This window comes from Paroedura picta, chromosome 4 (assembly GCF_049243985.1).
Source record: "Paroedura picta isolate Pp20150507F chromosome 4, Ppicta_v3.0, whole genome shotgun sequence".
Lineage (NCBI taxonomy): Eukaryota > Metazoa > Chordata > Lepidosauria > Squamata > Gekkonidae > Paroedura > Paroedura picta.
The window spans coordinates 121,669,841-121,680,584 of NC_135372.1; the positions used below are offsets into that span (position 1 = coordinate 121,669,841).

Here is a 10,744-nt window from a genome sequence, read left to right on the forward strand (position 1 = left end):
GGCGAGAACATATGGGGGGGGCAACAGGGTCTGCCCCCTGAACACGAGCCAAGGCCCCTTCTCCTCCCTCGCCCTGTCCTGCTTCCAGATCAGCCCTGGCGCCCAGATGTGGTGTCGGCGCTTCCCCCGCGTCGGCTTGGCCTGAGCCTGGCCCTCCTCGCGTTTGCTGTCAAGCCGGAGGGGAGCCCGTTCGCTCTCTTTCCCTGGCCAGGGCTTATTCGGGACAGCCAGCTGGCCAGCGCTCTGGCAGAGACGCTCTTCGGGAGGTGGGCTTCGGACAGGCAAGAAGGACTGGAGCCAAGGAGCTCTCCCCCCCCCCCCCCCGGGAAGCTGCAAGGGAGTGCCTTTCCGGAGCCCACCTGTTGCTCCACAGAGGGAACTTCCTGGTTTATGAACATTCCCTCCCCCGCTCCCCCGTTTGGACATTTAGGGAGGGGTGGGGGGCCTGTGTGGGGCTTCAGTCGCCTTGACAGGGAACCCTTTGCACTGCTGCTTTGAGGAGTAGCACCACTAAGTCTCGAGCCCTGGCTTGGCTCACAGCGTGTCCCAGGCCCTTCCGTCTCCCAAAGCCCTTGCATAGACAGGCGGGATGGCCCTTCCTGGCCTGAGCACGTGCACAGGTGCAGCTCTCCTGGGACCCTTCGTAGGACTCAGCCCATGCGTGCCCCCCCCCCCCCGAGGAAAAGCCTTAAGAAATTGCAACAGGACTCGGTTTTGTTTGAAAAGACTCTATGGCCACAGGCCCAAGCTACACTCATTACGCGTGACACCAAAGTAGGGTTTTTTGGGGGAGGGAGGGGGATACCTTCTGGCTCTTCTTGGATTTTGAGGGCTGCATTCCTATTCATACATATCTAATCATTTAAGGTAGCCCCCCCCCCAATGCTTATAGGATCTAGGAGCACGACCTTTCCCATCCCCCATCCCCCTTAGTGTTCCTAAGAATAATGAAGGGTCCAAAGTTGTTTCTAGGACAGAAACACCCCCCCCAAAGAAAATGCCATTTCACTGATATTAGTAAACAAAATAGGAAGCAATTTTAATCACCAGGGCAAACAGATCAACAAACAGAAGCCAGTCTGAATAAAACTACAATAAGACCAAGAAGTTTGCTTTTAATTTTTTTTTCATATCATAAGCAGGATTTGAAATTGATCCCTTCAAAACTTGTACATGAAATAAAAAGAATATTTGTTTTTTCTGCTGCTGCAATGTTGCGATTTCAACACAGTTGAATCCGTAAAGAAAAAAAACAACCCATAAAGCTCGAGGGGTCTTTTTTTTTCTGATGCATGACTAAATAACCCACAATATTTAAAACAGCAAGCACCATGCTCTTCATTTATTACGATTCTTGGTATTACTGTTAATTTATAAACTAATACAAACTTAAAATGCATCTGGCCAGCAGTGCCAGCAAATCCCTAAGAGGAAACTAAAAAATTAAAAAAAGTTTTCATTTTGGTATTTTTTTTGTCAGTGCAACATAAAATCCTTTTACTGACCTGCAGGAGGAAAAAAAAAACTTAACCCCAAAAGGGAAAAAAGAGAGAGACTCCGAACTATTACTACAATACCAAGTTGAGAAGGAAATTTGGCTAAACTCTCACTGGCTGCAAGAAGCAGCAGAATGATGTTGGCAAAAGAATACACGCGAAAGTGGGGGGGAGGCACCCCCTCCAAACAGGCGTGTTAAAAGGGAGCTGGTTCCTTTCCCCCCCCCCTCCTCCCCGGCGCCTCCCGAATTCATTCAGGTTTTTGCACCGATCAACTGAACTCCAATCACAGCGCAGGCACGTGAGCCGGGAAGGGATCTTTCGGCTCGGAAAAGCAAAGCGGCCAATTGTGGCCGGGGGGAGCGGGCGAGGGGCGGCGGCGGCGGCGGCACGAGGACCTGCGAAGCTCTCGTCCCTATTCCTGAGCGTACGAGAAAACCAGGTGGCCCTGACGAAAGACGGACAGAGGGATGCGCCGTCCGGGAAAGACTCGACCAAGCGGTGCCCCCCCCATCAGTCCAGCGGAGTTGATGCCCCCGATTGCGGTAGATTGGCCTTGCTAAATTAGGAGGGGGGGGGGTGGAGGTTAGGCTTGACATTCTGTGCCCCAACCAACAAAAACCCAAAATGAAAACTAACACTTGCCCCCAAAGTTACAATTTGAAAAAGTGCCCCAAATATACAAAGTTGTTTTCTGAATGCAAAAACAAACAAACACACAAAAAAAGCCCAGAATACGGTAAGTCATTATCTTGGCCTAAGGCTCGACCATAACCAGCCTGCTGTAAGGTTCTTTTTGTCTTGCGTTTTCCCCTCCGCTGTGCGGGTGGAAACGGCCGATATTTACAAGCTGAACCCAGGGCCCAATCCACCGAAAGGTGCGGGTTGCGCAAGGGCCCCCAGTAGGGGCCACGGGGACCTTCCAGGTGGATTGGGCCCCGGGCTTTGGATTTTAAAAAGAAAGAACAGGAACAAACAATTGCACGAGCAGTAGAAAGAGGGCTTTTATAGAGAGAGAGAGAAACTCCTGACATAATCTTACTCAATGAAAAACAAAACACAGTAACTACAGGAGGGAGGGGGGAGCTATGGTCGATGATCAAAGACATGCGAAAAGTTAAACAAGAAAAAAAATGGTACAAAATAGAAGTTACCATACATGTCCAGCATGCAGGATTAATATTCTTAATGCAGATTTTTCTTCCCCTATATAATCAAGCAGGCAATAAAACCGATAAGAGATCTTGGTCTCCCCTTTCCTCTCTTGCAAGAAATGTCCCATCGGAATTCTGTCAAACTCTCAAAAGGCCGGCAACACGGGAGCTCGCGCTCATTGTCCTCTCGCTGCTTTGTTTTTTTTCCTCCGCAGTCTCACTTTTGTGCATTCGCCCTCTTTATTTGTTCCTCCTTTTTTAAACAAAACAAAAAAACACCACTCCAAAGCAGACATTCTAGATGGCTTGTCCAGGGCCCGTCCCTTTGTTTTGCAAAGTCCAGGATAAAGTTCTACAAGCAAGCAATCGATGGGTATAAAACACTTCCTTTTGCAACCAGTCCTCTCTTTCCATCTCTCCCTCTCCCCACCCCCAGCCTTCCCCCATCCCAGCTCTACCTGGCCCAGCTACCAGGAGAAGTTGCTCCCCTCCCCTCCCCTGCAGACCACCCCGGCTAACCCATGAGAAGTGGAGAAGGTTGCAACCTGGCCGCGAAGTCACGGATGACAGGCAACCCCGCCACCCCCAGGCCTGGCCTGGCCTCTTCTGGCTCTCTCTGCCCAAGAGGGTACATGGATGGAGATGTCAGAGGGGGGGAGAGGGGGGCGAGTGAGGGTGAGCGGGGAGGGGGGAGGGGAGCTCGGTCGGTTGTTTTTTTAAAGGACTCACATGAAGAACTCGGGAGAAGACGGGTTGTCACTGGTGGAGCCGGCCTCTCGGAAGCCATTGCTGGCCAGTTTCTCGCACTTGAGCTTGTAGGCGTCTCTTTCTCTGGCCAGCCGGGAGACCTCTTGCTTGAGCTGTTCCACCTGCTGGATGAGCTGGGTCTTCTCGTTCTCCAAGTGGTGCTTCTGCTGGACCCGCTTGTACCTGCAAGACTGGGCATAGCCTCTGTTCTTCAAGGTCCTCCTCTTCTGCTTGAGACGGATCACCTCGTCTTTGGTGAAGCCCCTCAGGTGCCGGTTGAGCTCTCGCACCGACATGGAGACCAGCTGGTCATCCGAGAACCTGTCCTCCACGCTGCTGGAGGAGGACGATGACGACGAAGAGGAGGAGGGGTGCGGCGGGTGCGTGTTGGGGAGCTGCTGGGAGGAGTTGGAGGCGGTGGACGGGGTGGGCGACGCCTGGAGCGGGTGCGGGTGGTGGTGATGGTGCGGGTGGCCCGGGCCGGCCAGGTCTTCATGTGTGACGCCTCCGTACTGGTGGTGGTGGTGATGCTGGTGGTGGTGATGCTGGTGGTGGTGGTGGGCAGCGGCCGCGCGGAAGCTCTCGAAGCTCTGGAGCGGCTGGGGCACCTGGTGGGCCCCGATGAGGGCTTCCACCGCGTCCTCCGGGGTGAGATTGAGCGTCTCCGGGTTCATCTGCTGGTAGCTGTTGGCCATCCAGTAGAGGTCCTCCAGGTGCGTCTTCTGCTCGGTGGGGCTGAAGCTGGGCGAGGAGGGCACCGAGCTGCAGGGGGTGCTGATGGGCGTGGAGGAGACCGAGCCGGCCGGCTGGAGGCGCGTGCAGTGGCGGACCGGACGGTCGGTCCGGCCCAGCGGCTCCTTCTTCACGTCGAACTTCATCAGGTCGAAGTCGTTCACGTACTCCATGGCCAGGGGGCTGGTGGGCAGCTCGGGGCCGATGCTCAGCTCGCCGGCCATGGCGCTGGGGCGGGCGGGCGAGCGGGTGGGGGCCTCACTCCAGGCTGCGGAGCGCCTCGCCGCCGGCCAGCCCGCAACGCAGCCGAGCGAGCGAGTGAGCCCCTCGGGGCGGGCGCGGGGCCGCCTGCCTGCTCAAGAGGCCTCTGTCAGGCTCCCGCGCCGCTTGCCCGGGACCCGCGGGCCACCGCTGGGGACGGCGAGACGAGGCGCCCCGCGCAGAGAGGCGAGCGTACGGACCCGCGCGGGGGAAGGGAGGCGGCGGCCGGCTGCCGTTTGTAAGTCCGGGTGGCTGGCGCCAGCGGAGCTCCGAGCAACTTTTCGCCGGCTCGGCGTGCAAGGTCGCGCGGCCCAAAGAGCGGGCGGGCGGGCGGGTAGAGAAGAGCAGCGAAGCGAGCGAGCCCGCACGGAGCGCCGAGCGAGCGAGCGATGAGCTGCGCCCGGCTCCCAGCCGCAGCCTGCAGCGCTGAGTGAACAGCTGTGATTCGCCCAGCCGCCCCTCTTGGCTCCTTATAGCGCCTGCCTCGCTGACACTCAGGCGGAGGGGGCGGGGCCCTCGGAGGCCTCGGACCAATGGCGGCCGGGACGCCGGAGTTCTCGGGGTAGCCGGGGGCGGGGCCCTCCTTGCATGGGGGGTGACAGCGCGCAGCCAGTCAGCTGACGGGCAGCTGGAGCCCAGCGCGAGCCCTCGCCGCCCGCCGTGCGAAGCGGAGGTGTGTGTGTGTGTGGGGGGGTATATGCCCCCCCTCTCTCCCCCTGCCTGGCATCGTCTGGCCCATTGACACCCCCAGGCCGCAGCGGCCGGGAGACGGCGTGCCCCCCCCCCCCCGCATCTCGCTAAAGGGAACAAAAGAATTAGTTTGTAAAGGTGGGGGAGTTGAGAGTGGGCTGCAGCTCCCCCCCCTCCACCTTCGGGAGCGGGAGGAGTATTTGTTTCCAAACGGCGGAGGGGAAAGTTTGGGCGCGCGTGCGTGTGCAGTCGTGCACGTGTATGTGTTGGGCGGAAGAGTGGAATGCAGAGAATATGTCCTTTCACGTTCGCCGCCTCGATCTGCAGGCTCCCGTTTCCTAGCCGGGGACGGGGATGGGGGGGGGGGGGATTAGATCTCCATGACGGCCGCGCCGCGAGGGCACTGCCTGCACAGCACGCAAAGAAGGAGGCGTTTTGCAGGGTTTGGGGCCGCGGGGGAGGGGTGTCGAGCCACAGGACTGTGTTTTCGTTTGAACATTTTGGAACAATTAAGAAAGATTAAGGCGCCCTCTTCGTTTTTTTTCCCCCTTCTTCTTTCTTTCTCCTTCTTCCCCTCCTCCTCCTTCCTGGGTTCTTTCTTACTTCAAACGGACATAAAGCGCGACCCCAAGTGGCCTCGTGGAGAATTGCGCCGGCTCAAAGCGCCGTAGAGGGAAAGTGATCAGGGCACTTGGGTGAAATTGAAGCATCGAAGTGCGAAAAATAGAAAGCGCGGGAATGCCTGAAGTCTGGACGTGGCGAGATCTGGCTCCCTACTCGTGCACAGCCGTGCTCAGAGCTGTCCTCTGCGATAAATGTTGGCGTCGTCTATCCACCTGCCCTCTTCCCACCGAAAATGAATCGTCTTCCTCCTTTAGGAATAATCCTCAATCAAACCCAGACACGAGTTCTAGGGGAGGGGGTTGCGTTAGAATAGTCCGCTAACGGCGGAGTGTATTGCACACGTGAATCTGCTCGCCCTCCAGCACCGGATTCGCGCGCAAACAGCCGAGTTCTTTGGACCTAACCCTCCTTCTTTCCGAACAAGCACCGTTCATTTCGGTGGGGACCGGCGCCCGAGTCTGCTGCGTCGCAGCACTCTTCCGGGGGAGCTTGTGACACGTGGAAATGTGTGGGGGTGGTGGGATTTGGGGGTGGGGAGCCCCCGAGCGGGCCGGGAGCGACACTTCTGCCGTGCAGGGAAGCGCCCTGGCCAGCAAAGGAGGTTGCCTCCGAGAGGCCGAATGACCCGTCCTGTTAGAAATTCTGCCCCCCCATCAAGGGTGGCTGCTTCGTGAGCAGGGAGAGAGCGAGAGCGACAGACAGGCCGGCAGAGGCAAGCTGCGAGCCGGCCGGCCGGCCACCTGTTGGAATAGTCCGGATCCAAATGCAGAGAGAGCGAGCCCTCGATATTTGGGGCGTGGGGGGGGGGCGTTTGTATAGCAATGGGAGGGCAATTCTGTGCGCGACTTCAGAATTTCTCCAGTGACACACACACGCACACACATACACTAATTTATTCTTGCCGCTTTCCTTTAATGCGCGTAGCCCCAAAGCCCTTCAGGTAGGCAGAGTCGGCGGCTGTTTCCCCTTATCAGTCAACAAATCCGCATCCAACGGGGCCGATTCCTGCACTGCGCCCGCCTCTCCCTCTTTGAAATGATCTGGGATCGCATCCAATTTTCGACAGGAGACTCCGCCGGCTCCGCCCGCCCGCCAATTAACCGGAGCGCCGACTTAACCAGAAGAGAGCGCAAGCAGCGAGGGGAACCGCCCGGCCGCCTCGTGAAGCGACAGGACGCGCCTCGACTCTGAAACCCAGAAGATCCGAATTCTGCCGAGGCCGAGTTTTACGAAAGGATCCTTTATCGACAACCCTGCCTGCCCCCGATGCACTTCAGGCGAAGACTCCAGGGGATGTGCGCTCCCGCAGCTTCTGAAAGCCAAAGGCCTTGGAGTCAGGGGCCATGATCCGCCCAGAGTTAGACGGCTCCGACTCAGGAAGCTTCAAAGCCTCCTTGGCCATAGCGGAGTCACCGCTCCTATTCCACAGGACTGCACGGGGCTAGGTGCTTAGAATCGGGACCTTAGTGCCCTATAAAGTGGGTCTACTCTCGCTGTCTGGCCTCACTGTACGCCACACGCTGACACCGAAGTAAAAGACGCCCTCTGCTTACACTGGAGCGAGCGCCTCCATTAAATTAAGTCCCGTCGAAGCCCCTAAATCTGGCTTCCGTGTCGAGAGTGCGCGGCTCCACGGCCGACAAGGTGTGGGGCCAATTTCGTGGGAACACAATTCTGCCGAAAAGCGAGGGAGGGGGGATTCTCAGTAGCCTTCTTTTTGAAATGCTTTGGTATGCAACCCGATCCCGAACACGCTCCCTCAAGAAGGAAGCGCCAATGGATCGCCGGGGATTTTTTCCAGCCAGTAGGTTTAGAGCCACGCTTGGGCTACGGATCGGGGCCCTTCAGCTTCGGCCTAAAATAAATAGGTTTTAAAAATATTATCTCAACGGTGTTGCTTGTGTGGGTTCCCCCCACCCTCCCATAATTGCAAAGAGAGAGCGTTTCCTAGAAGACGCAATATGTAGCGGGCAGAATGGGTAGGGACCCACCGAGAGAGACCTTCCATGGGGTTTGTGGTTGAGGAAGGGGTCGGGTGCCGGAGTTGCCCATCGCCGGGCTGGCTCTAGCGCTCCCTCCTGGCCCGAACCCGAACCCTTTCCGCTCTGCTGGCTTCCTTCTTTCACCTCCACCGGCTCCGGGGCAGCGAGGCGTCAGGGGCAGCGGGGCACTTCCCGCGCTCGACCCGCTTAAGCGATCCTCACGCCAAGTCCCTGGCGAGGTGGGGCCGAGGAGGAGACGGACGGCGCTCCCGGCCAGCAAAGAGCGACGGAGCCCAGATGGCCCGGCTACCCGAAGGCCAGGGGTGGAATGAGCCGCGCGGGGAGGGAGCAAAAAGCTCTGCCTAATCCCGGCCGTCCCTTTCCCCCTTTCAGCTACACCTGCGAGTCCCCTATCAGTGCAAAGCGGCCGGGGAACGTTTCTCTCGGACACCTCGCGAAAGGTCTTTTTGCAGCCACTCTCGCCGGCCCCGGTCAGGGCTTCAGAGACATCCCTCCCATCGTGGGGTCCTTTGGGGTTTCTTGTTTGTTCCTTCCCAACGCACCCTTCGGCTTGTTAGAGACGGGAGCCTTGGAGCTCGGCAGGTCGCTGAGTTGAAGGCTAGCTTAGCATATGGGAGGACACCCCCCCCCTCCGCCTTCCATTTTAAACCGTCAACGCTTGAATCAGCCCCAGAAAGCAGGGCGCGGGAATCCTTGGCTGGGCCTTCTCCAGAGCGGGATCGAGGGCACCGAGCGCGGCTCAGCTGGTCATCCGTCATGGAGCCGTCAACAGAGAGGGCCGGGAGGGCTGCAAGGGAATCGGAAAGGCTCCGGGCGCAATCGCCACCGGCGAGTCAGGCACGTGTCTCTGTCTGGCCCTCAAAGGAGAGGGATCTGCGGTAGCCGGGTGGAGCGAAGTCCCCCAGAGCCCTTCAAATATATGGAAGTTGGGCCATTAACACCTCGGGCGTGCTTAGCTGATAGTCTCTCCTGCTGATTTTTTTTTTTTTAGGGGGGTGGGTTTCCCTTGACTTGCGGGAAATTATCTCCCCCTGCGTTTAATGTGCTCCAGCCCCAGTGAAACCCACAGAGGGCACCGGAAGTTCTCTCGAGCAACCCTCCGCGGAAGGGAACCTGCGCAAAAGCAGCGCTCCCATTCATTTCAAGGGCGAGTGCCCGGGAGAACTTCCCCTCCGCCCTTGTCACCTACCCGGAAAGATCACATGCATAAATCTCAGCCATAGCAAGGATATTCCCCCCCCCTCCAGAAAAATCAATGGGAATTGCTCCCCCGGGATTGGGGCAGAAGTCTTATTGATTTAGATCCCTTTTGCGGCGGGCCTAAATGACTTCGGCTCTTCTGCCTTGGGGCTCGGTTTTTTTGTTACTACACGCCGTAGTTAGACGCCTTTCGGAGCGATCCCCCCAAGAGCACGGAGTTTCTGAGTCCGGCCGCACAAGTGCGCGGGGTGACCGGCCTTTGAACCCGACTAGCCGGCGAGAAGCCCAAGCCGCGGCTTCTCGGTATACAGGGGTCGCGGCTGTCAGCGATCCCGAGCCCAGTCGACTCGCTGAGTCACTCCGAGGGTAATCAAAGGGGGCTTCCTTCTCAGCCATAAGGGGGACGCTGGCTGCCGCCCCTCTAGCTGCGGGCGTGATTTGGGACGGGGAGGGAAAGCGGCCGATGCTCCGCGCCAGGGCTTCAGCCCCCGGGCAGTGAAAAGGCAGCCCCCGCAGCCCCTGCTCTCCTGTCAAGAGTGCCGTTCCGTAAACAATTAAGCCGGCGGCGACGAGACTGCTGAGTGAGCCAGCGGCCGGCCTTCGAGGAAAGGCACCGGGCGCTTCCCAAGGACCGCCTTCCAACTCATCAAAAAGCACCAGCGCTTAATCTGAGTCCGGCTCGCTCCCGATCCACACCTCGAACATGCCGCCGTATTTCGCAGGTCGCGATGGGCTGGGTCCAGCAGGACAGGAATCGTGCCCAGAAGCTCTTTTGGGTGGGCAAGGGTGGGGGGGGGGGGCGTCGCTTCTTTGGAGCAGCGGCAGAACTCTTCGGAATGGATCCACCAGTCCCACTCAGAGCACCAGGAGTCAATTCGCAGTGGCCTCCGCTGAAGTGTCAGTCCCGAGTCTACCGAATCTGGAGCAGTTGGGGCTTTCTCTTTGGGAGACGGCCCAGCCGCCCCCTTTCGGCCCACTTACCACCAGGGATCGCCTTTCTCTCGGGAAGGCTCCAAAAATCCCCCCTGCATTGGATCGCGGACCCGCGTCCGAAAGAGTCCGACACAGAGAGGTCGTTTTTGTGAAGAGACCCACAGAGAGGGAAGGAAATAGCGTCGCCTGGCGCCGGAGGAAACCTCACGCCCCCCATTCGAAGTTTCAGCGTTAATCGCCAAATTTCAGACCTGCGGCTTCCTAGTTCTTTTTAGGACACCCCCAAGAAAATGGGGCGGGCAGAGAATACAGTCCGCAGTCCTTTGCTCCCTCTGCGGTGTCTGACTGTCTTCCCACCCAGACAGCCCAAAGATCTCCGGGACCGTCGATGCTGGGAGACCTACCTGTAGCTCTGCTAGGAGCCGGCAGGTTAACGGCGCGCCGCGTGAGAAAGGGCCCGGTGGCCCCGCGGCTTTCCATACATAAGGGGAGAAGTGGGCTTCGGGTTCTGTCTCTGGATCTCAGTGCTGGGGGGCAGGGGGGTCTCTTCCCTCGCCAGATTAACATGATTCAAATTGAGGGGTGATGGGGGAGGGGACTGAAAGAAAGAAAGAAAGAAAGAAAGAAAGAAAGAAAGAAAGAAAGAAAGAAAGAAAGAAAGAAAGAAAGAAAGAAAGACATTTACTGGAAAGTCGTCCTCACTAAGTTACAGCATAATGTGATTTGAAATGTGCAGAACACTAAACTACATACCCCACCCCCAGAAGTGCTGGGTTTCCTGTAGGGATATTCCAGGGCGTTCACAGAAGTGTCACCTCCGCAGTTTCTAGAGTGGGCTCCTTAGCCAACTTTCCTCTCCAAGGTTTGTTGGAGAAGCTTTGGAGTGCAAATTTGCATTGTGAAA

The 10,744-nt window shown here is 57.7% G+C and overlaps 1 protein-coding gene across 1 annotated transcript; it reads right to left on the minus strand.

The window, feature by feature from the left end:
• Nucleotides 1–1,084: 1,084 nt before the first annotated feature.
• MAFB (MAF bZIP transcription factor B) lies at nt 1,085–4,838 on the minus strand. The gene is made up of 2 exons (XM_077335425.1): nt 3,380–4,838; nt 1,085–3,002 (listed from the first exon to the last, which is right to left on the minus strand). The coding sequence occupies exons 1-2, from the start codon at nt 4,351–4,353 to the stop codon at nt 2,948–2,950; spliced, it is 1,029 nt and encodes a 342-aa protein (XP_077191540.1). The 5' UTR covers nt 4,354–4,838; the 3' UTR covers nt 1,085–2,947.
• Nucleotides 4,839–10,744: the final 5,906 nt, after the last annotated feature.

Coding starts and splice junctions, on each gene's coding strand:
- MAFB (XM_077335425.1), bottom strand. CDS start 4,353: ATGGCCGGCGAGCTGAGCATCGGCCCCGAGCTGCCCACCAGCCCCCTG. Junction 3,003..3,379: donor TCTTCTCCCGAGTTCTTCAT/GTGAGTCCTTTA, acceptor GCTTGCTTGTAG/AACTTTATCCTGGACTTTGC.